Source organism: Lytechinus variegatus, chromosome 2 (genome assembly GCF_018143015.1).
Source record: "Lytechinus variegatus isolate NC3 chromosome 2, Lvar_3.0, whole genome shotgun sequence".
In the NCBI taxonomy this organism is placed as follows: Eukaryota; Metazoa; Echinodermata; class Echinoidea; order Temnopleuroida; family Toxopneustidae; genus Lytechinus; species Lytechinus variegatus.
Window position 1 is genome coordinate 4,013,729 of NC_054741.1, and position 25,811 is coordinate 4,039,539.

General features: G+C 36.3%; 2 protein-coding genes across 2 annotated transcripts; both read left to right on the forward strand.

Moving 5' to 3' along the window:
• The first annotated feature begins 822 nt into the window (after positions 1–822).
• Positions 823–14,575, forward strand: LOC121409369 (cystine/glutamate transporter-like). The gene is made up of 11 exons (XM_041601305.1): positions 823–997; positions 2,282–2,375; positions 2,800–3,163; positions 4,068–4,193; positions 5,925–6,024; positions 8,456–8,500; positions 9,206–9,329; positions 10,259–10,365; positions 12,084–12,327; positions 12,500–12,677; positions 13,542–14,575. The coding sequence occupies exons 1-11, from the start codon at positions 987–989 to the stop codon at positions 13,604–13,606; spliced, it is 1,458 nt and encodes a 485-aa protein (XP_041457239.1). The 5' UTR covers positions 823–986; the 3' UTR covers positions 13,607–14,575.
• Positions 14,576–17,692: 3,117 nt separating this feature from the next.
• Positions 17,693–25,168, forward strand: LOC121409340 (proton-coupled folate transporter-like). Its single transcript, XM_041601276.1, has 6 exons — positions 17,693–17,793; positions 18,563–19,503; positions 20,414–20,548; positions 22,177–22,260; positions 24,002–24,161; positions 25,018–25,168. The coding sequence occupies exons 1-6, from the start codon at positions 17,786–17,788 to the stop codon at positions 25,166–25,168; spliced, it is 1,479 nt and encodes a 492-aa protein (XP_041457210.1). The 5' UTR covers positions 17,693–17,785.
• The last annotated feature ends 643 nt before the right edge of the window (positions 25,169–25,811 follow it).

A 25,811-nucleotide genomic window follows, 5' to 3' on the forward strand; every position in this document is an offset into this window, starting at 1 on the left:
TATTTTTAATCACTCACACACCTGGATTTTAGCGGGAAAGTGTTTTAGAAAAGTCGTGAATGAGCGATGAATGCTTGCGAACTTAGCGAATTTGATGTTTCGCAGGGGTTCGTAAAATATAACAAAAAGTTTGTGAAAGGTTGCAGGGGAGTTCGTAAACAGTTTTCGTTGCTGCAGCAGTTTTTCTTGTCGCAAATTTTTTTGAACATGTTTAAGATTTCTTTGCTATTTTCCCCAAAAACAATTGTTACCATTGGCCAAACAGACAACAGTAAGCATGTGCACGTGGTTTTAAGATGGTATCACTGAAGTTTTTTTTTTATTCAGCAATGATAGCAAACAAATTACCACATTGCTTCTACATAAATTCAACCCACTTATAAAAGGCACTTTTTGTAGTCATTGTAATCATGATTATCATACCCATCTCATTTATCAAATATTGCGAGCGCGAAGCGCGAGGTGAAAATTTAGGAAATTCAGACCTGAAGAGGGTCATTCTAAGGCTTGTTTGAAGGAATTCACTACGACCATACGTATTACTCCCAGGATATTTTACTTAAGTGATTCTGAAACTCGGAATAATGTTTTTTAGATTATCAACGAACACGGTCACATGAAACTTTGCATAATTTAGTATTTCTTTGAGTGAGGGTAAATATAGGTAGATGGTCTGATATATCTGCAATCAATATACCACTCTTTACAATCAAATCCATACAATTATTGAACATGTTATTAATCAATGTGGCATGAGAATGAAACAAAACACACGTTTTCTTTTTCTTTTTTTTTACCCTCATGACCCTCGAATTACTCATCGTGGACTGAATGATCACTGAAATCACCGAAGCCTAACATTTGATTACGACTAAAGTGTAACGTACGGACTCGAGCTGATTTTTCCTGACCATTCACAGTGTTCTCGGATTGTGACTACGACATTCCAATAACATCACGACCATCAGCAGCATATTACTCTCGATATGGAATACCGGTAAGTGACTCATTTAATGCCCTTTAACGGAATAAAACGAAGGTCATTAAAAAAAAACTTTCATGGTCAATTTCATTTGACGAGAAATAATTACTGTTTTAGCGTCATGATCAGTTTCATGTGGCTCAAAACCAAGCAATTTACACTTTGGAGAAATGAGCTCGCTATTTAGATTTATTTATTTTTCAAAGTTTGCTTTAATTCTAACTTAAAATTACTAATATTTATTCATTCGTCTTACCCTAAGCCCGTATACGCCCTAGCTTTTCCCGGAGAAATCGCTGTTTTTCTTTGGCTTCGATCCAGTCTTCGGATTTGGGGCGGGGCAAAGATCAAGAAAAGATGAACGTTCATTAATTTACGCACCGAGTAGTCAAAACGACCATTCTCTTATTTGATATGATTTGTTTGAGAGATACATTGGTCAAAATCAAATTCCTGGCATATAGTGTTATAGGTTTCCCGTACAATATCATCACAGTTTCATTTAACTTAATGCTTAAATTATTAAATATTTAACCTCAAACAACCATTTCAAAGAGGCTATCATCTGGAAATGTTTATCATCATCAGCCTATTACATACAATAACTGGTCTATAACATCGTTTGGTCTAATATCAGTTGGTATAATACTCAGTTGGTCTAGTCATCTTTTTATCCAATTATTACTTGGTCTCAGTGTTATTTGGTTTGATTTCTATTTGGTCTACAGTCGATTCGTCTTAGGGCCATTAGATCTTATACCGATTGGGTCCATCATTATTTGGTCTAAATGCCATTTCGTCTATCAATAAAACCAAATTTGTTTTATACCAATACGGTGTACACAATAATTTAGGTCCATTGTTGGTTTGTTTAACTTCAGTTGGTCTATCACCATAAATTTTAGTCTACATGCAGTTAGTCTAATCATGGACCTATCTAATGACAACTTGATATATTTGACATTTGGCATATTAGGCCGAATGATGTTACATCAATACACCGACTGGCCGTATAATAAGTGGAAAATCCGGACGGCATAGCTTCTTTGAAATGGCTGTTTGAAGATAACATCTAAAGTCAAAACTCGGTGGAACTATAATCAGAATGACATAGGCCTATACACACGTTGCCATGGAAACCACTAACATGGAATTCTCTGAACGTGTGCCTGTATAATTATATTCTTAATCATGAACTCCTCAAGTCTTCAAATGCTTCAGTAAATAACGATAATGTCAAATCCTTATGACCGTTCAGATGTCTGATGAGTATTGTTTTTCTATGAAAATTCTTGCCAGTAATGATAAAGGTGCCGGAGATAGCAAAGATGAATGCAAGGACAAAGTCGCCATACCTCGTCACCTTGGAATTTTTGGTTGCATCTGTCATTTTGTGAGTAGTAGATAGTTGATCATCTCACTAGATGAATGAAGAAAAATTTGTAAAGTTAAGAATAGGATATTTTAATTTGTGACTGGCAGCAGTAACCTATAGGATTTTACTTTCAAACATAAGGTAATGGAAGAATGATTTTGAGAAATGTTTGTTAAATTCCCATCAAGTACACATGCACCTGTTGAAGAAGCAACAAACTTGATATGCATAGAGAACAGAAAACAATCTCAAATTCATGTGAAATAGTAGATAATCTGTTTGTCTTCAGACTCTAATGTAAAATCTGAATACAATATGGGATTAATTTTTGCTTTTAATAATTATATATAGTCTGTGTTCATGGAATAATATGATTAGTTGCTGTAAATCATAATAAGAGGTGGCCGCATATTTTGAACGATTAATTTTCTTGTTAAAACAGGTTGGTCTTGTCATTGGCACTGGGATCTTCATCTCTCCGACCGGTGTCCTTCGTGGTGCGGGAGGATCCGTAGGCCTATCCTTCATCCTATGGATAGCATGCGCCATCATTCAGACGTGTGGCGCCCTCACAATGGCCGAACTAGCTGTCATCATGAAGAAGTCTGGTGGGGACTTCACCTTCATCCTCCAGGCCTGGGGACCCCTGGTGGCTTTTATCAGGCTCTGGGCGCTCGAAACCGTCATCATGCCGTGTGGAGCAGCTGTAGCAATCTCCACCATCTCAAATTACCTGCTGACGCCCTTTTTCCAGTGCGAGGAAGTGCCCGTCGTGTCTTTGAAATTCCTCAGCGTGTTCTTCCTCCGTGAGTCAGCTATACCGTGCACGTCCCAAATCTTCTTTAAGAATCAAATTGCCCTGCGATAGAATAATTACTATCAATACGAATCTTCCGTCCCTTTTTGTAGGTCTATACAAGTTTGGTATTGTTCGCTTGAATCCAAGACAATAGCCAGTTTTTACTCAATTACGCGGAATGACTCCTATATACAACGCAGAAAATACATTGAAAATGCAAGTCTACCACGAAGTCTTTGTCGAGGGTCGGTAAATCTGAACAACAGTTTTGTCCGATAATTCAGAGCTGACGAAAAATCACAAATATGTCGTTTATGATTTTATCCAGAGTCACAGACAAAACTGCTGTTTAGGTTCACTGACCGTCGAAACGGACGTCATTGTCATTTTTGACAATAGATTATCTACGTTCCAGGAAGCGTCTGTGAAGTTGTTGCGAAAACAGTGCTACTACAGCCACTCCAACGGAACTGTCTCTGAACCGAGTGGGTGTCACGTCATTGAAAAACATGCTGATATCGTTTGTTGGTCCGGCCGGTGTCGGCTGTGTAACTATAGGTACAAACTTTGATGAGGTGGATTAGTAGATCCAGGTTTTGACCCAATGTAGTCCTGCAAGATTTAATTTTAAGAGTGTTTTGTTAAGATTGTTTTGGGATTTTACACATCTTTAAAACATTATGAACTGTAAGGATCTCTACGAATGCATGACAACGAGAAGCAATGACTTCTGATCAGTTTTATTTTTGAAAAGACACGTTGTAATATAACCTCATTCATATATTATGTCAATGGGAAATGTCATATCATGAAACGCATGATATATATAAAATAATGCTGTATTAAATAACATGTTAACTTCTCATCGTTGAAAGAAGCAAAATATCCAAAACATTTTTGTTTTGTTTCAGTCTTCGTTCTGGCAGTGAATTGTATCAGTGCTCGTTTAGCATCCAGACTGGCTGGGGTACTAAGTGTAACAAAGTTTGTTGGACTCGCCATCATTATCGTAACCGGGATGTACAACCTGTCAAAAGGTACAAATTTAAAATTATTTTCTCTATAGGAAAGTCACTTATCACAGTCTGAATAGACCAGTTCGTAGTTACTTCATGGACAATTTTGGTCAAATGACCTTTCATTTCTTTCATTATGATAGGCAGATTTCAAAGCAAGATATTGCGTAAGCTTGCCTTACATAGCAGGATGAAGAAATTGAATAGACCAGGTGACTAGAGTAGCACACAAATGAACACTTTATGGAGGTATTTGTTGCATTCCTACTTTGAATGCATATCATAGCATGTTGCACAATGTACTTGGCAAACTGTGAAATACCAGTCGTTCGTGGACGCATAGTTTTTTTTTGTGGATGTAAATGAATACCACTATTCAAAAGAATATATGAATAATCAAGAAATAAAAGTTGATGCTTATCTCATTAGATTTTAAACCACCACGTCACTTTATAGTACAAATGACCTTCCTCTGATCATGCGTAGAATCTTTTGATCATGAGCAGAAAGGAACTACGAACTGGCTTATTATTACGCCGGAATGAGGTGGAAAAGAATACATACTTTGCACGTTTTCCTATAGTTGAAAAGGGTTATCGTCAGTCAAAGTGTAGATGAAATCATGTAGTCTGTAAACACCGACGAACGACTTTAAGAAAAAGAGACATTTCATACCAGGTATGCCTAATAACACTTAGGAAAATATTTTTCTTTAAGTCGAGGTGCACCAAGTTTCAATAGCTATTGTGGGAATCTTTCTCTGATGTAACAATTGACCATTCTCCCTACTCCCCAGTGGCAACTGGGACGGTGTTTGAGAGTATGTCTCAAATTTGTACCAATATTTCATTACAAGATGGATATTTACATCAAACCCTGATTTTCACTCGTCGTGAATACAATCATATCCCAAAATGAAAGAAGTTTCGTTTGAGCTACCAATCGATCATGTCCTATAGTTGAATACCTTTTTCCCCCCATCGCAAACGAAACTTTTTCATTTGGCCACGAATTTGACCTGGATTTCCAACTCGATGTAACGTCGATCATAATACGGCAATTGAATTCTTGTACATAACGAACAAATTGAACTGTTTTCACAGTGGCGTAGAAGCCAAAGATTTTGATGAGAAGAATTTATTTTAATCAAGCTAGCAAATTTTTTTGGCATATTTAAAGTGAAAATTTAACTTTTGATAGATTTTGAAATTATAACCACAAAATAATATTGCGGTTTCTTTTTGTTCCTTTCTCATTGTGGTCTCTTCCCTTTCTCCCTTGCTTCTCTTTGGTTCTTGGTCATTGGAAGTAGGAGGTTCAGTTTCCCCAAACCCCGCCCCTTTCCATTCCTGACAACGCTATTCCAGTTATTTTACAGATGGACCCTTTCAGTCTGTATCGCAGAGTAAAGCTCAATATTATCTTTTGATACTATCATTACTAGTATCGATTACTTTTACATGATTTCCTTCAAATCGTTCTCAGACATTATGTATTCATAAACCATAAATTTCGTCATAAACACAACATTGGAATAGAATTTCGATCGGGGCCTCTTTTTTATATTCCAGATTCCAGACAGCCTATTATGATTGGCTTAAGTCAATAGGCGCTTGGGATGAGACATTAAATTATATTCTATAATTGACGGGAAATCATACATTATTTTCTGAATAATTAGCACTTGTTTGAAGGTGAATTGTTATCGTACGTAACAGTTTATTTTGGTGTTACTTCGTTTTCGTAATGCAGGTTATACTTCAAATTTTCGGGAGCCTTTCAGCTTGGCCTCATACGATCCGTCTCTCCTACCAACTGGGCTTCTGTCGGGGTTATGGGCTTACAACGGATGGTAGGAAATAATGAATTTTCTTTGTCAACTCTCATGGTAATTATGCTGTAGTTGTTAGTGATGATGATGATGATGATGATTATGATGATGATGGTGATGGTGATGATGATAATGATGATAACGATAATGATGGTGATCATGATCATCATGATCATGATATGTAATGCTGATTGATGGATGAATATTTTATTCACCAGTTATAACAAGTTATATGAGTTTATCATTACACGATGCAAAATACGGTTTTCTATTTGATTCAACAATAATACGTCTATAAATCGACTTAGTTGAGGTCATCAATATCTCTTATCGCCCTTTAAGCGAGCCTTTATCGGAATGATATATCCATGACAACATTAATGTCACACATCTTTTTTTCTTCTATACATAGAATTTTTTAAAAGGCACTTGTCGTTTATTTCACATTTTTATCGCATTTTTTCTTATCACATCTCGACAAATATCGACTTGCTTCCTATTCCCGCGAGTATTAAGAACATTTTCCCTGTACGCCTGAAACCCTCAAAGATTTTGACTCATTATGCCACTACCTACATAATTATAACGATAATATGATACCATGGAACTACTACGGATTGAAAGGTACAATCGTGATAAAAGAAGTTAATGAACCCCACCACGAATTCACTCCTTCGTTTTGAGTGTTGAATGTAGACAACAATGTTCGACGAGGCAAGAGAAACAAACTTTATTAATGGTCATATTTATCACCTGACTTCACAATTAAATATATAAAGCATGACAGAATTTGAACACTCGGCTAAATATCTTCATTTTCTTGTAGGGTTCACTTCCTTTTGAGCACCACGGTATATTTTTCTATAACTTTAGCATGTCAGTTTACAATAGATATATCCAGATCTCCTTCCTGTGCCTTTCTTTGTTATGTTTTATATAGTTGAATTGCTTCAAAGGGTTAGAATGGAATAATCAGGAGAAATATGAGAATGATTGACAAAGAGCTAACATATTCGGCTCTACTAAACCTCCCTATTGAATTCTATTGATTTTTTTCGGTTTGAATCATTGCATTAAAGCCAGCCACACAGGCGTACCTAGGATTTTCCAAAAGGGGGGCAATTTTTTTGGAGGCAAAAAAGGTCTTCAACCAAAAATCTAGGAATTCTTACCAGAAAAAAAATTGACAAGCAAAAAAAAATGTCCAGGTTCAAAAGAGGGGGCACAAGTCTGTTTTCATTACATTTTCACATTACAAATTATTAATTTTGCTTCTCAAGGGGGGGGGGGGAGTCCCCTGGATCAGTTGTGACTCATCACGGGGGGGGGGACAGGGATACGTCCCCTGCATGAGTTGTGACTCGTCAGGGGGCAGTCTACCCCCGTTATACGCTAGTGGTTAGCCATCATGAGATCAAATATTTAATATACGGTGAGATATTTACCAAGCATGAATTTGGGGTCGAGCTTTGGGAAAATCTTATCTTAAGCCTACAAATAGTTCAAACGCATCCCTTGGCTTTGAAATGTCTTGCAATTAAAATACAATTATGTTAGATGGACTAAACGTGAATTTTTTATTGTGCACTCTATAGCTACAGTTGCTTTATAGTAAAAATATCAATGTTGATTCATACGCTCTTCCACCCTCTCGTCAGTTTAAGCGTTTTGTTGTTGAATAATTGATGATGCAGGCATATTTATCAAAGTACAGAAGCAGATGTAGTAGTAGTAGGATTAGTCACGGTAGTAGATTAGGTACGGTAGTAGGTTAGTCACGGTAGTAGGTTAGTTACGGTAGTAGGATGAATCATAGTAGTAGGTTAGTCACGGTAGTAGGATGAGTCATGGTAGTAGGTTAGTCACGGTAGTAGATTAATGACGGTAGTAGTTAGTCACGGTAATAGGTTAGTCACGGTAGTAAGATGAGTCATGGTAGTAGGTTAGTCACGGTAGTAGATTAATGACGGTAGTAGTTAGTCACAGTAGTAGGTTTGTCACGGTAGTATATGATTACAAGGTAGTAGGATTAGTCACGGTAGTAGGATTAGTCAAGGCAGTAGATTAGTCACGGTAGTAGGATTGGTCACTGTAGTAGATAAGTCACGGTAGTAGATTAATTACGATATTAGGAGGTTAGTCACAGTGGTAGGTTCGTCACGGTAGTAGGATGAGTCACGGTAGTAGGTTAGTCACGGTAGTAGGATTAGTCACGGTAGTAGATTAGTTACCAACCTTATCGATTAGGCCCATAGTCATTTTCTAGTTGATACCCATCACCATCAGATAATGATAAGAAAAATCATCACCACTATTATTATCCCCACAACGTGACCGTCATCATTTGACCATCGTCATTGTCACCTCACCTCATATATTATATACAATTATAGATGGAGGGTGACTACCGCAAGGGGTCATTAATTGATTTTATACTTTCTCCTTTTTTCAGGAGTGTTGTCACCACAATCACAGAAGAAGTAAAGAGACCTGCACGGTAAGTATTCACCGTCCAACGGGTTTTTCAGATTGAAGGGTACTCAATATTTGAAATATTATGATTACACAGATAAATTACAATCAGAAAATTACAATACTGAAAATTTCATCAACCTCGAATTTTTAAAGATTTCGTCGAAACAATTATGTACATGTATTTCTTCATGAATATGTAATTAACAAGCTGATGATGTCATATTCCCACTCATTACTTTGTATTTTATAATATGGAATTGTTCATCTTTGAAAAAGTAAAATAATTTTGAATTAAATTGAAGTGAATTGAATGAAAACAATTCTTGAAATTGCACTTTCGGAGAAGCAACGCGATAAATTTGTTGTTTTTCATCCTGGCAGTAAACTGCGTATCCAGGTAAAGCAACATTCATGTCCATGAATGTTTCGGGTTGTATTTCTTAAAGGAGAATGGATAGAGAGAGGATATAAAAGAAATGGCAGAAATGGGAGTGAAAGAGAAGCAAAGGAATTGAAATGGAGAAGGGAAATAAGGGACAAAAAGAAGGAGTAAAGGAAGAAAAGAACAACGGGAAAATGGAGGTTAATTACAAAAAGCACAGTCGGAGCGTTAGTTATGAAAGCGGCGTTCTTGTCAAAAGTAGATTTTTTTGACAAAGTATCAACAGTAAACACTAAAACCTACTACAATTCATCTGCAGCTATTATTGTACTTTTCATAATCCAGGAATATTCCACTGAGCATCGTCATATCGATGTCGTTGATCACGGTAGTGTACCTCATGACCAACGTCGCTTACCTAACGCTTCTCTCGCCAAATGAGATTCTTGCATCCGATGCGGTGGCAGCGGTAAGAGATTTATCCTTTATAAATGAGAATGGGCAGCACTCTTAAAACAAATCAGTAACAAAATGACTAGTTAATTGGGCCAACGGGCTACAACTGTTATTCTAGTCATATTGAACTATTTTCTAGTATTTTTACCAAAACTGAGTTTTTTCTTACTAGTAGAATATATGTCAGAAATGTGATAATCAGTGATTGTCATATCAGTTGCACCCAGCTGACTACTGGTCTAGTCAATTTGATTTTGTTTTAAGAATGTGGCCACTGTCCCCGGTATATTATTTTAAGAAGTGGATAGGAAAAATGAACAGCAACGGATAAAAACAAATAAGTTTCGGTACTATTCTACTAAATGACGTCACTTATATAACTGTCCCCTATCAGAATACTGTCGCTGTCCCTTTTAATTAAGTATTTTCCATTTCTTCGTTTTAGTCTTTCATTTTGTTCTCCTCTCTCCGTTTTATGTTTTGTTTCTTCTTCATGATTTTTTTCTTTAATTTATGCATGTTTTTTTTTTTTTTGGGGGGTGAATCACGAGTTAGACGATAGCCATTACTTCCCTTTAAAACTAAATTGCACAAGCTCAAATGGAAACAGTCATGTTACTCGACAATACTCAAGCTCAGGCAATGTGACAAGGCCAATTTAAGATCAAGGACAATGTCAATGTTAATGACAGTCTAAAGCCAAGGACAAGTCCACATATTTGACCTCGATGTCAAGGTCGATAGATACAATAAAGAACTACAAAGAGGCAAACTCATTGATTTGGACACTATTTTTTCTGCAACCTGTTTACCCTCTATTTTCGCATCCGAAGTTACTGAAATCAACAACTTCTGAACTATTTATCTTGCGATGCCTTACTACCATATACTTTCGAAATAAATGTTCACTTTAACGACAAACCTTCCCCCATTTCGTTTCAGGATTACAGCATCCACTCCCTTGGAATCAGATGGTCTTGGATGATCTGGGTTTTTGTTGCGATGTCTTCATTGGGCAGCACCAACACCGGCATTTATAAATCATCAAGGTAAAATCAAGGGCTGCTTTTGGAGGAATGGGGAGGGCCGTCGCTTCAGGATGGGGGGGGGGGGGAATGCTTCTGGGTGTGACGAAAGAAAATGTGACTAGGTTACGCGCACCATTAAATACCCAGGGGGGGGGGCTGGAAATTTGGGTTGTTGCAATACCCCCCCCCCTTCTTTAGTAATTTTTTTTCTTTCTCAGTCCATTGAGACAAGTTTTTTTTTTGCCTCATTCAGAATTTTGTCAGTGGACCAAGTTTTTTTTTACTCTGATGTTGAATCGACTTTTCTTTTTTTTTGCTCGTATAGCAACCCATTTTTTGCGGGGGGTTGTTGAAAATTTTCCAGCCCCTCCCCCTGAATATCCAATGGTGCGTCCCTATTTAAGGGAAATGAAGAATGCTTTCAAAGCTCATTATGTTGCCAGACATCGGTAATCGGTACCGATATTTGTCGGCAATCAGGGCCTCCACCCTGGGGATGAGGGTCATATTCACCCCTAAAATTTTGTTCTTGTCGACAAAAAAAAAACGGTCAGCCATTGATTGAAGTAAAATTGGTCGACGATCCTCTATTCGAGAATTCAATAGGATAAACGGCAATCAATTCCAAAACAGAGTCGACATTTTACTCCTGTAAAATTTGAAAATTAAAAATAGAATCAATAAATAAACTACATTAAATTTCAAATTCATTTCCACTGTAAATAAGAACAATACAAATCATTATGATACAGTATTCATTTATATCAGAGGGGGTCATAAAAACACAAATTATGGCTTAAGGAGAAGAAAGGTTATTCAACCATATAAAAAGTACACATTTTGCTAACCTTGAATGGGGCGTCAATTATAAGCAATTCTTATCCGTTTTTTCCCTTGGTAAAGAGGGGGATACCTCTTACTCGCATTCATATCCCTCCCCGTCCACCGTTTGCGATTTCATATAACGATAGATGGCGCACGAACGATTTGAGTTTATTTAGACTTTGTTAAATTTCATGTTGTGGGATGTGAAAGATCATCGACTGAGGAAAAGATTCTAAGCAGTAACGACACACACAAATGATAAAAATAATGATAATTCAAAGCAATCGTACAAAAATTAAATTTCATGAAAAGAAGAACGTTAAATACTCCCTTGGTTAATCTTAATCTAATTTTGCCTCAATTGGAACAGACAAGCCGTCGGAATTATAGTCAATCCAATAATGCACACTATACTACTCTGGCTCTATATAAAAGCATATATTTTTTTCGAAAAAAATGAATGAAAACCCCCAAACCCTTGTCTAATTGAGTTATATTGATGTAGTATGATGAATGGCAAATTATCTACTTATAGAGGGGCGTGCATGTGTCTCTTGCGCCCCGCCTGGTTCCACTACTGAATGGGTGGGGTGTCTGGTCATTGTTCCAATATTCTGTGCATTACTGAATTTAAATAAAAATGCGAAAATAGTAGTGGTTGAGCAATTCTGTGCATCACTGAGTAAAAAAAAAACGAAAATAACAGTGATTGAGCAAAAAGGTAAACACCTTATTAGGGAAATTGGAATGATGTAATTTTATCCGATTTGTGCATAGCAGTTATAAATAAATAGCTAAAATCAAGGAGCTTCAAGCTCCTTGCTAAAATGTACCAATATCAGATTGGGGGGGGGACGTTGTGCTTTTTAATGCTTAGTATGTTGTATAATTTTTTTTTCTATTTTCTTTATCAGGACAAGGTTTTCATCGGCCCGAGAAGGTCATCTCCCCGAGATCTTATCCATGGTGTCCATCTCACGTAACACGCCTCTTCCTGCTGTAGTATCTTGTGTGATCGCACTCATCTTCCTCGTCGAAGACGATATCATTGTCCTGGTCGAATACCTTGGGTTTATAGATGTCGTGTTTGAAACGGTCACTATCGCTATCGTGCCTTACTATCGATGGAAGTACCCTGACATGCCCCGACCCTATAAAGTAAGAATCTTAGAGCATGATTGTTTTAATAAGTGAGTTGTGAAATATACGTACATCTCTCGATTAAGAAGCGTCAACATAATCATTTATGCTGTGTTTTTATTGAACATGATATATCTCCAATCTTTACTATTTCAATGATATCCCACTCCTTATCGTGATTGCTACACAGGTCCCGCTTGTGATCGCATTCGTTTACATGGCGGCACTCTTGTTCATTGCTTCGATGTCGTTATATGCCAACCCCCTTAGGAACTGCATCGCACTCATCCTCGCTTTCGTTGCCATCCCGGTGTATTACGCAATGGTGCATCCAAAATACAAACTGAAGAGGATCCGGCCATATTCTGGTAAATTTATATTTCATTTTTTGTCAAGTCTCTAACAAAAGTTATTTTACTTTCAACAGTTCAAAGAAATGATTATTAATAAAAAAAATTAAGTAGCTTATAATTAATAAAACAAGATTATCAGATCACTGTTGACGTGATAGATATAAAATCACTGAATGGAAATTAAAACCGATAACTTCAAGTTACATGTGCAAGTTGCCATAGGTGGTGGGGTCGCCCCCCCCCCTTCTCCCCAATTTCTAATTTTGTATAGCTGCCTATGGGAGAGGGCCTCCCCCAGGGATTAAAAGTCTCATGATTTCGCCACTCATATACATGTTTAACATTTTTTTCACCATCAATACAGGTGAAAATAATCGTCAGAGTCAGATTTTTAAGATTTGAATAATTGTAATTACCTGTACATAGCATAGAAATTTCATAATGGAGAAAAGATAATAGGCTTATTCAACTAGAAGTTGACATGATCAAAATTGATGAAGTTCATAATCATATTCCCATAGTTGCAGTAACAGACTTCGAACATGTTCAACATAATTTTTGTTTCTAATTTTGTAGATTCATTTATCATGTTTATCGGTTATGTAAAGTGGGTGGAGGGTTGGAAAGCGTCTCGGTATATAGCAATGTTATTGCATTGTCAAACACATTTTTCCAAAGTATCTCACAGGCTATGATATTCAAAAGATGTTATTGCATTGTCAAACACATTTTTCCAAAGTATCTCACAGGCTATGATATTCAAAAGATGAAAAACATACAGAAATCATTCAAGAAATGTCCGCTTTGATATTCCGATTTCTGCTATCAATATTGACACTCCGGTCTCCCCCCCCCCCCCACCCCTTTTTATCTCCTCAGTGAAAATAACACGATTCCTGCAAAAGTTATTCCGCTGCGTGAGGCAGGAAAAAAGGACATTCTGATCTTTTCGCAGGACATCCTGGATGTAAGGATCTATTATGAAGCTTCATTGTAATTTTGCGACATAATCGTCATTTTTATTTTGTATACAAACTCCGGAATATGATCGAGCAGACAATGGATATCCAAACAAACCCATAGAAACCACAGATCAGTGCTCAAGATATTCATTAAATTTTAATTATGGATAACACTGGCGTACTACTTGGGTGGGAGAATTGTTCGAAATCGAATAAATATTTCAATCATAGTTAGAAACGTGTTTCTAAACTTGTTTTTGAAATACATATTTCAATGTACCAACCAGAGTTCGTTATGCAGGTTATGGTATTATAATATCATTTATACGTACAAAGTCTACGAAAGCTTTAATTATTTGTTTCATATTTATTTTGCTGGCCCGCTTCGCTCATTGGCATTTATATAAAGAATTAGTTATAAATATTTCTTTGCTCACTACAATAAATTCATCACCAGTGGTCACTGATGTGCTGCTGGAGTGGGGTAGAGTGTCTTTGAAAAAAGGCTCATAAATTAAAGAAATTAATTATATGGTATTATTTTGCATCAGTAGTTTCATTGGAGTTTCTGTAATTTCTGTTTAAGAACTTTCCATGTATTTTGAATGTCGCGCTTATATAGAATTATTTGATCTGTGAACTATCTTTTCTTCGTCAAATGTATTGTCTCAATTAGAGTATTATAACAAAATGAAAGGTTTATTTAATGTTCAGCATGGTTTCTAAACGGTGAAGAGCGTAGAATAATTTTTAATCCATGTATATAGTTGCATAGGGAAATTCAGTAATCGTGTGTAATCGATTACGTAGCTTTTCTTTTAAATGTTATTCAACACTATTTGCTGAGAAATAGAGGTGTTTACAACTGCATGATTGTCTTAAAATGTATTTTTGATTCTTACTAGCTGTTTGGGTATAATACAAAGTGCCATTAACCATCACCGTCTCTCGATAGATTTATTTTATGAGTTTAACGGTTTTTAAAATAAGTCCCAAGTTTTCTGGCTAACAAGCGGCCTCCATTATTTTTAGACGTAGACGGGCTTCGTGCTCACTACAAGAGACGAGATGAGCATAATTTTCTCAGCATCAATCAAAGTAATAAGAACTTAAGTGTTCTGTGTTCTGATTGTCGTTACGGAGTTTAGACCTATCAAGAATCGGAAATAAATCAGAAGTACGAAGTGTTGGAAGAACTGATGAGAAGAATTTAGAATACTAAACACATGCTTCAAGTACCGAGATACGGAAAATACAGATTAAACTGATATACGGAAAATACTGAAATTATTGAGATACGTAAATTACTAAAAATACTGAAAAAAATGGCTGAGAGTACTGAAAATACTGAAAAAATGGCTGAGAGTACTGAAAATACTGAAAAAATGGCTGAGAGTACTGAAATTACGGAAAATACTGGTATGGGCGAAGTACAGGAGAAACAGAAATGACTGACATATTGGAAATGAATAGCAAGAGCTATACTGGATAGAAGAGATTTATTGAGTGAGAAGCATACTGTGTATGGTCTTCTTACCATTACGAGAAAATCACGCACGGTTCTTCAACCATGGTTGTTCGATTCCATAAGAAATAATCCAAGTTACTGAGGAGCAAAGAGTCAGAAGTGAAAAAAACGGATTTTACACATGCAACTGGTTGTAGGCCTACATAGTTTTTGTGGCTCAACTTACCCCATATATGGGGCAAGTTGAGCCATTTGACATCGTTTTTTTCAAAGGTCACGATGACTTTCAGTGTGGTGATAGAAAGTTATATATAGGTGGAAAATATTTCAGAAGAATTAAATTTCAAGGCAAGGTACTTATTTCGACAAGATTATTAATCATATCAATTCTAACATGCAAAAAGCAAAAACTGTCACAACTTACCCCGCCTTCCCCTATATGCGGCCGAAACGAACCAGTTCGCCAGGAAAGAAAGTCGGTTCGGCTACAGTATTATGTGGTGTATTTAGTTTTTGCCTGTTTAGAGCACCTTCAAGTTTTTAGTTATGATATACAGATATAAGTTATTTTTTTCTTTTTATTGAACGCAAAAGTGCTTAAGATATCCAAGGAATTCCGGGTGATTTTTTTAATGGTTAGTTTGTCTATCTTCTACTTTTAGAATATGCTTATCCAATTTACTATTGAAAATATGCAGAAACTAATTGTAACATGATTTATAATTAGGCGACCAGTCAGCAAACTCTTACGAAACACCCAGTCGTGCAAGGTAAAGTATAAAAAAAAATCATTATGGTTTGAATTTGGTGGTCCATATAACACCTAAAATTATTATTTTTTATTTGGGACATTGCTTTCGATTAAAAGTGACTCTACATATTCATTCATAATTATTGATTTCGTCATGAATCTTGCATTGAATGCAAGATTCATGACGAAATCATGACCACACGGGTCGTGTGGTCCAGTGGTTAGAGCATTGGACTCATAATCGCAAGGTTGTGAGTTCGAATCCCAACTTTGCCATTGTCTCCACTTTGATAAAAAGGCCCGAGAGTGATATCTGTCGTCTATAACGTCAGCCACTATGACTGATTACCTAGACGTAAAATGTTTCATAGGTATTTGGTTATATACCAGCTTGGCGTTTACCAGCAAAGTGCTGTCATGTCGAGTTCCTGCGGGAGTTACCACAAACAGAAACAGAAACAAACAGAAATCAATAATTATGAATTTCGTAATTGAACATGTGAAACATATAACGCAACACCCTTGCCATGTCTATCTTTCCTATAATTGGAAACGAAATCATATTGATCTAAATCAAATGGAATATTGGATACATCGGTTAACCAAGTTCATGTAAGTCAAATTACGGGAAAAGGAATGTCTAGCCCCCCCCCCCATTTTTTTTGGCTCATCACGCCACAGCGGCCATGAAGACTGCAGAATCTATAAATCTGTGATTATACGATTGATTTAAGAAACAAAGAAGACTAGCAATAAAGTGATTTGATTTAGTGTGATTTATTATGATTATGCAATGAGCAAGCTGATGATGTCATATCTCCACTTATTTTTTTTATATTCATTCATATTTGTCCACCAAGTATGACAAAACTTGGACTGACAACCGATTTAACGGGCAATCGTTCAATGCCACAATTGCCGAGTGGTCTGGATATACGGATATACGTAAATGTCCGGGGATCGATCCCCGGCCGCGGCACCTACACACTAAGAAATAAAGGTTTAAAATTGTTTGATGCGAAATCAGCACCCTATGGGTTCAAAAATTGAACCCTGCAGTCGGGGTTCATTTTTGCACCCTGCGGGTTCAAAACTGCACCCCTAGGGGTTCAATTTAAAATTTAGGGGTGCAGTATTGAACCCGCAGGGTGCAAAAATGAACCCCAACCGCAGGGTTGAATTTTTGAACCTCGAATCAGGGGTTCAATTTTTGAACCCATAGGGTGCTAATTTTGCATCAACCTTTCGGGATTCAATTTTGAACCTGTATTTCTTATATGGCATATGCCCATGAGCAAGGCTTTTAATCTACAATGCTCTTTTATCCTGCTTTCAAATAAATGAAAACTCTCTATACATTATTGGTAACTAGGTGTGCACTTGTTAAAAAAGAAAAATTGTCATGCACGCATTTTTTTACAGTATGAAATAGTAAGTAATGACTAAGTGGGGACATAGATCAACAGCCCTCCTAATGAATATTCTTGACGGCATGCATTTGCTTTAAAAATATATATTGCAAAATTTTAGAATTTAATGAATATAGTTATTTATTTATTTATTTACTTTTGAAGAAATTTTCAGCGTTTTGCTCAGTAAATATTATTATGAGCTAGCCAGTATTGTCTGCAGAATGGGGAAAGATAAGACTTGAAACTATGAAAGACCAAAGTCGGATAATAACTGTCTATGAATCTCGTGACTGACATCCTTCTCTATATACATGATTGGTGATTGGTCGATTCATGGGGGCTTCGCAAGTCGTGTTTGATTTATTTGTGTCTGGGATTAGGATTGGGTTCTGCATGCGCGCGTATTATCATCCGCATCAAACATGCGGCGAGTCTTTAGCGGACAGAACGAAGACTTGACACATGACTGTCAGGGTTGAGGAGAAGAAATACCCGTCTATAATTATTTGGTGTTTCAAGTGACGAATCCCATGAACAAGTAAGTTGAATTATTATAATTTCGCATGATATGAATGCTTTGTTATCATTATACAGTGTTATAGCTCCATTCTATATTAACTCTACACGAATAGTGAAAAACAAGAAAACTTCTTGCCAATTTTTATTCAATTCAACTAAACATTTATTTTCTTGAATGTCATAAAAATCACTTGATTAGAGTAAAAATCAACAATGAACATGAATACATTATTCACGACTTCATGCATAACTGGTACATGTTCTTAGTTCATTAATCCATTACTATATGGATATCATATAAGAAAGGATGACCAGTCGTGCGTAGTCATTCGTATCTTACAGACAGCTTTATAAAACACCCACCAGCTGCCAAAAGGAAATTGATTGGTTCGTATAAAGGGAAACATGGCCTGGTCAGTGCGATCTGGTCACTTATGTCCAGTCATCTATAACCACCTTTTCCTTCAACATATCCTTCCCGTTACCAAGTGCTACGTATAACTCGTTCCTTATAAAATAGACCCGATAGCGATACCTTGTCATAAATCGATATTGGAATATCTGTTCAGCCTGTTGACAGATCGAGTGTTACTGCCTGTTATAGAAAGGTGAAGGATGACTGTTTTACAAAAGTGATGTGTGAGTAACGGAATATTTTTTAAATATTTTTTTTTAATTTACATCGCCTTATGATAATAAACAATCACAAGAGATGTTTGGGGCATAATTTACAGATCTATATATATTTTCAAATTTCTGTTTACTCTTTGGTTTTATTTTGATATCAGAATGGATGCTGCAGAGGATATCAGCAAGGCCAGATGCATAGCGACTGAACCTATCAACTTTCTTCTCCTAGCGATCCAGGGGATGTTGGTAACACTGCGGACGCTCTATATCCAAGAGACTCTGGCCAGTGACTATGGGTACAACTTGCTTCCTCAACAAGGAGGCAATTGTTCGCTCCAGAACGTGACAGATCCGTTGGAAGTCCAGATAAACTCCGAGACTGCCCTTTGGATTATGTGGTTATCAAGCATCTCAACCTTCTTACCAATTCTCACTGCTTCAGTTCTGGTGGCTTCTTCGGACTTCATTGGTCGGAAACCCATTCTCATACTTTCAGCAATTGGCCATCTCATTGCGTCTCTCATCTATTTGCTTGTTTCTTTAATAGACCTACCACTTTTTGTAACCTTGCTTGCTGCCATAACGTTAGGAATCACCGGTGACACATCTGCAGCAACCACTGTAAGTACTGCCTACATCGCAGACTCCACGAGCGGTAAATCGCGCACACAGAGACTGGTTTTACAATCACTTGCAGTTTATGTTGGATGGGGTAGCGGTCAGGCCTTCGCAGGTATTCTTGTAAGGTACCTTGATAACTATTCGGTGTGTTTTGCCATACCCGTAGCACTATCAGTCATAAACCTCTTTTATACGATATGTCCAGGGATTCTTCTGGAAACGATATCGCATCGTGAGTATTTCAGTTTCAAGAAAGTTCTCCACAAAAGTTTTAAGAACCTCAGAGGGGTGTTCGGAATGAAGGCATCGAAAGGGAGACGCAATGTGTGGTGTCTGATGACCATTATTTGCTTCATAATGTTCGTCGTAGAGAGTGTTTACGATGTCATAGTCATCTACGGCCTTGGAAGACCATTCTGCTGGACACCTGATGTCGTAGGGTACTATTATGCTGCCGTTGCCCTTTTCCCAGCAGTAGGTAAGCACCCTTGACTCATTATAGCCACAAGTCATTCAGGGCAATCATCCCATGCAGGCCTATGATTTACCCAGAGAAAATTTGTAGATTAGTTTATGATAGAATCTGATGGTAATTGTCCTGGTATAATTGACTTGTTTGAAAGGCCTGATAGAGTGCTGGAGTCATTTTGATAGAGTTTTCAGTCTTCTAAAGGGTTATGATTTAGAAGTGAAATGGGCACGAGATTTAGGGTAAAAAGTCAATTTGTTTCCAAGCTAAGTGGCCCTAACCCTCAATAAAGAGCCTTAAAATTTCTCCGGAGATATAGGGAAATGATTGGTTTAGAAATACACATGATGCATGTGAAGAATGGGATTGGGCCGAGGTGACAATGTTGAGGGTTTAGCTCAATGGCTCAATGTGCAAAAACTTGCCAAAGTAGCGATTGTCCAGGAAGGAAATCTGAATAGTTCTTCCAACCAGTATTCTGCTAGAATTAAAACATACTTATTCAAAAAGAATTTTAAATGAGTTCGTGCCACGATTGCCAGCAAATTTCTTTTTTTTTCTTTGCATTTTCTGTCTTCTTCAAACAGCACACATATTATAGGGAAGCATTTGGCAGTTATTAGTATATGCGCTATATAAGCATGTTGATATTATTATTATCTTTATCATTATTATTATCATTAATATTATTATCATTATTATTATTATCATTATTATTATTATTATTATTATTATGATTATCATTATAAGTATTATTATCATCATTATTATTATCATATTAGATGAAGCAAGTTAGCTCACAGGAGTAAACTTAAACCATTTCGTTTCGGTACAGATTTGGATATCAGCTTTATTTCATCCTTATTTTGATTAACCCTTATTTTCATTCTGTTTGCTTTTATAAAAATTATCTTCATAGTTGCAACGGTTACAGTGAGGCCACTACTTCGATGCTTTTCCGAGTACTGGCTCGTTCATTTTTCGTTGATATCTCTTATCGCTCAAATATTGACGTCTGCGTTAGCACCCACAACGCTTCACCTGGCAGTCATTGGTAGGTTTGACCTGGGCTTCGTAACTGAGAAAGCTTAGTGAACGTGGGGCTGACTTCTGCGATTAATTGCATTGGTTATCGCTTATGAACAATCGTAAAAATGTGTATTGTGCCTTGATTATTGGGTACGATTAATTTCTAAGCTATATGTCACGGGTCCAGACATTGCTTCTGCGAAAGTTTCTCCAATCTTTAGGTCTCTAAAGACATAATCATACGGTGCATGTTTCTCCGATACAGTGTTCCATCTTTGAGGACGTTAAAACTCCAAAGTCAGGGAGCGTGATCAACTATACGACTACTGATCTTGACGAGAATATTTAAACATATTTGGACAAAATTCTTTTGAATCGTTCATCTAATACGGTAAATTAGAAATCAAACAATTTATTTATAGAGCAAAGTTGTTTGATGGAATATTTTAATGAGGGTCGTGGGTTCGAATCCAAGCCATGGCGTAATTTCCTTCAGCAAGAAACTTATCCATAATGTGCTGCACTCAACCCAGGTGAGGTAAATGGGTACCGGTAGGAAGTAATTCCTCAAGAAGCTGTGTGCGCCGTGAACGCCTAGTTTAGCCGGGTAATAGGAGCACCTTGAGCACTTAACAAGGTGGATATGTGCGCAATATAAATACCCTATATTAATGAAAATATTCATTAAAAATTAGGCGAATATGGGGAGAAGTTGAGCACCATACACCGGACGGTGCGGGTGACTGGAATAAGGGGTGAAGTGGAATGTGCCTTGCCAATTGGCCTACACCAATTTATCTTCTTTCCAATTTATCTCATCCCATTTTCGCAATTACTTCGCAAATGGGTTCTATAACGCAGATAATCTTTCGTCAAAAGCCCTTCAATGACAAAACAGTCTTTGTTAGAAATCAGTGAATCAAAACAGACTCTGGAAAAATGACATATTTGTATTTTTCGTCAGCCCCGAATTTTCGGACGATCTGCTGTCCAGATCCACCAACTGTCGGCAAAAACCTATCAGTATAGTACATTTTGATTTGACTTGCATTTGCAAAGGAATTGGTGCGTTGTAAAAAGTGTCTGCCTAGAGTTTGCGAAAACTCATTATTCTAATCCTACTTCGTCTACAACTCGTTTGTCTATAAACATGTGGTCTAATTGCCATTTAATCCCTTGGCTAATTCTGGTTAGATGAACTGTTTAAGGACCAACGATTTGCACAAAAATAGTAAGTATAGACGGAGCGGCAATTAGACCAACTGCATGAGCATTAGAGCAAATGAAAATAAATCAAGTTGTTAATAGACTAAGTGAAGAGTAGACCAACGGCAATTGGGGTTAGCCTAACTGTTAGACGATATGAGAATTAGACCAAATACTCGTAGATCAGAAATACCCTAAGCTATAAATTAAACAGTCAGGGAGAAGGCGGAGAAAACTATTAATATTGTTGAAATCACATGTTTAGGGGTACACTCTAAAAAATGAAGTGCTAATTTAGCTCTTAAAGAGCGTGTATAGTGATAAATTAGCACTTCATTTTTAGAGTGTATATGACTTAAGTACTATCATGTGTTATTCACTGTAACAACATTACTTCGGAAACCTACATGTTACTCAATTACTCTTGTCTAATACGTATTTTTTCAGCTACAGCTGTGAGCTTCTTCAGGACAACAGCTTCACCTGTCTGTAAAGGTCTTATATCTAAGACAGTCAGAAAGAAAGAGCATGGTAAAACGCTTTCAACTATTTAGTTCGTAATACTTTGCTTTGTTTCTTTTTTTTGATACCTGTTGGAAAATAATAATAATTGAGTATATTGATAAATACATGAAGAAGGTAATGGCTCTTAATGACAAAATAAATGTTGCTATACGTTGACAGAAGGAAGCAATTTCAAGTTTGATTTCCTGTATTAAAAACGAGCAAACGTCATTGCAGTAGCATGCTTGTTATACAGTGCGTATCAAAAAAAGTTTACACTTAGAAAAAATCCTGTAAAATTATATATTTGTAATATCCTGAAGATTTTTCCACATTTTAACATTGGTACAGATCCATTTAAGCAAATGACGATATAACTGTCGAAAAATATTTCCGCTTGAGTGAGCACCACTTACTTTTGAAAAGTTAGTGAAAAATGATTTGCGCAGAACTTGAAATTGTTGTGCGAATAAAAGTAGACCTTAATCATGAAGAACACGTGGAATTTAGCTAGTAAAATTGATTTGATGATATCTTTTACCTTTTTAAAGTTGTTTCCTTGCCCCCAAACACTTCGAAGAGTGCATTGCGCCTTACCCCATTCCCCGCACACCGAGGCCATCATGACGATAATTGCTTTACACTGAACTGTGATTTACATAAAATGGCTTAGGCTTCAATTTCATTTTGTTAATCATTTTCAAGCTTGGGAAAAGTGTGGAGAAACAAGTATTAAATGAAAAATGAAATGTAAACCCACTTTAAATGATACAAACTTAGTGAAAAAAATGCTGGAGATGTCTGATATAAACTTTTGTTCAGATTCAGTTATGTCCTCAGATCCAGCTGGCATAAAAAGGGTAAAAGTTGTGTTACTGGGTGTTGAAATTTCAATTTGGGTGGCAAAATTGTTACAAAATGCTTGAATGGAACCGTTTTATTTCAATTGACTAAAAGTGCAAGGGAAATGGATGAGAAATGTTTCGCAGGGCAAGTTTGATTTCGCCCTTTCCCCTTTACATGCACAGCGTGAAAACAAGCATTTCTGCGCAAACAGATTTCTGCGAGCTTTACAAAAATGGACAGTGCTCACTCAAGTGTAACATTCTGTCAAAACTTTTACTTTCATTGGATAGATGAGACCCAAACCCAAGATAATATGTGAAAAAATTACCCACATGTTGTATATTTTTTAATTCCCAGGGCTTTTTCAAAGTGTAAACCTTTTTTTTGATACGCACTGTATAACTAACCATATCTCATAACAGATCCTTTCTTTTTCACTTTCAAAGATTTTTTTTCAAGAGGGGGTAATTAATTCTAAAACGTAAACATGTTCAAATATCAACATTTGTTTAACATGTCATAATTTTATGGGTAGAATGATGAATACATGTATAACCAGAATAAATGTCATAACAAGCAAACATATCGAAAGGCTCAAATTTATCTTCCAATGTAGGATTAACAAAGATTTGTCACTACAAAATACGAAGATTAGAGCTCTTAAATATTTGCTAAATGAATTTTATCACAGCATTATTTTCATCTGAATCATTTGGCTTTTTTCCTGTACTACTCGAAGAATATTTCAAAAGAAAAATACATCATTAAATGGAGTAGCAATTCCATGCTTTGTGGGGGACAAGTGAACCTGATTTGGACGATCAGATTTGGTGTTTGAGCATTTTTGTTTTCAATTCGGAATACAAAATTAATTGTAGATGCATGACCAGGTTTTGATATTCACTCTTCTTATATTTTCTAGGAATGTATTTTGCCCTGCTATCCCTTTTATCGAGTCTCGTGAGTGTCTGTTCGCCTTTTGTTATTAATGGACTCTTCGCTTACACCATTAAGACGGGCTATCCCCAAATCACTTTATACGTGACCGCAGTTATTCTACTGATTCCTATATTTCTGAACGGGTAAGTATATGTTAATGGACATAGTGACAATTAAAAAATATCATCGGCATATGCAGGTGTTTGGTTTGGTTTTAGTTACCTCTTAAAACCACAACGAAATACATTGTAAAATTAAAAAAAAATAAATATAAAAAACACTTAAAAAGATACGGATGGATCACTCTATTCAGAGCCATTGATCATGTTGACACCGTGGCTCTTTTCTTCCTATATGATTTAATTCCACCTTGCCCAAGATAAAAAATCAAAATGCTTTTTCCACAAAACTTATTAATGACAGCTCCCATGGTTACATCACCAAAAAATAATACGATTGGCCTGTAGGACCATTAAGATTTTCAGACGGACCCTGGTAATGTCAAATTAAATCATCAGTCTCGGCTAAAAAAAAAAGTTATATAAGAAAAGTATTGCATACTGCTGGTAATCAAGTATGGAAATCACCATCATTCTTAAGTCCTATCTTAACCATAAGTGCAAATCTGAATAAATATGTTTTCTATACGTATGTTATAAAATCAAATCAAATGTAAATGAAACATCATTATAATAGCAATATTAATGATAGCAGTACTATCTTCATATGCTGGAAAATTATAAGGTTAACTGAGTCATAACTTGAGCTAAATCATATTTTATTAAGTGATATTGCTCTGCAACGCGTTTTTTCTTGAGGTTTCCAGGTAATGTTTAAAAGTGAATGTAAAAAATTACTGTTTTTGTTGTTGATAAATTGAGGTACCACTGAAGGAAATTTTAGGGGTTCAATGTACAGCCGGTGAAATGCATAAAAACCAGGCTCTGGTACCATTTTTGAAAATGTCTTATTTCTTATTTGTTGTTTTGTTATTTTTAGGTTGCTGCAATACAACGACAGGAGGATAAGAAGTGGTGAAAAATCGTCAAATGTCGACGATCAAAAAGCTGGATCTCCAAACCAAAATCTTAATTTCGTATCCAGCGGAGATGAAAAAGAAATTGAAGGAGCTATGAAAGACGAAAACTGACAGTCAAGAGTAAACTATCATACTCATTCTTGGAATATCAGAAGGGACCATCTAATAAGGCTGAATCTAGATTGCCTCACAAAGTTGTTTTGCCTTATCATTAATTAAGTTTATTTTTTTAGCATTCTTGCCGATTTTCCATCTCTAATCGTGATTATTGGTTTTCGTCTCTATATGCGTTATATTGAAAATCAATAATTAGATTGTGTTAAATAACAATCTATATAGCCTGAAAATAAAATCTAATGCATCAAAATTTTCATTCTTATTTGGATTGGTTCCTCACAGTAATCTAAAGAATTTATAGAGTATAGTTCTAGGTATTATGATCATGCAAATCCAAGTGCAATGTTTGTATAATTAGATTTAGTTATAAATATCATATTGCTTCGTATGGGCTTATATATTGATTATCGTTAGAACCATAATCGCTGAATATTTGCCCCATTGAGCAATAGTCAAATTGGATCAGGGAGTAGAGGCGTAAGGCTTTAATCATGTTAATATACAATGATATAGGATGGAGGGGTGCTCTCTTTTACACCTTTCTTTCTTCTTTGTTAGATTTACCCCGATTCTTTTTCTCTTCGCTTTTTCCATACTTGAAAAATTTTAAACGACATGTATAGGGGATGATCGAATA

Bases quoted from the DNA above. Each gene is read 5' to 3' on its own strand.
- LOC121409369 (XM_041601305.1), top strand. The intron at 4,194-5,924 runs GTACAAATTTAA...TTCGTAATGCAG, and splicing joins GATGTACAACCTGTCAAAAG to GTTATACTTCAAATTTTCGG. The intron at 8,501-9,205 runs GTAAGTATTCAC...TTCATAATCCAG, and splicing joins GAAGTAAAGAGACCTGCACG to GAATATTCCACTGAGCATCG.
- LOC121409340 (XM_041601276.1), top strand. The intron at 19,504-20,413 runs GTAAGCACCCTT...TTATCTTCATAG, and splicing joins TGCCCTTTTCCCAGCAGTAG to TTGCAACGGTTACAGTGAGG. The intron at 24,162-25,017 runs GTAAGTATATGT...TGTTATTTTTAG, and splicing joins ATTCCTATATTTCTGAACGG to GTTGCTGCAATACAACGACA.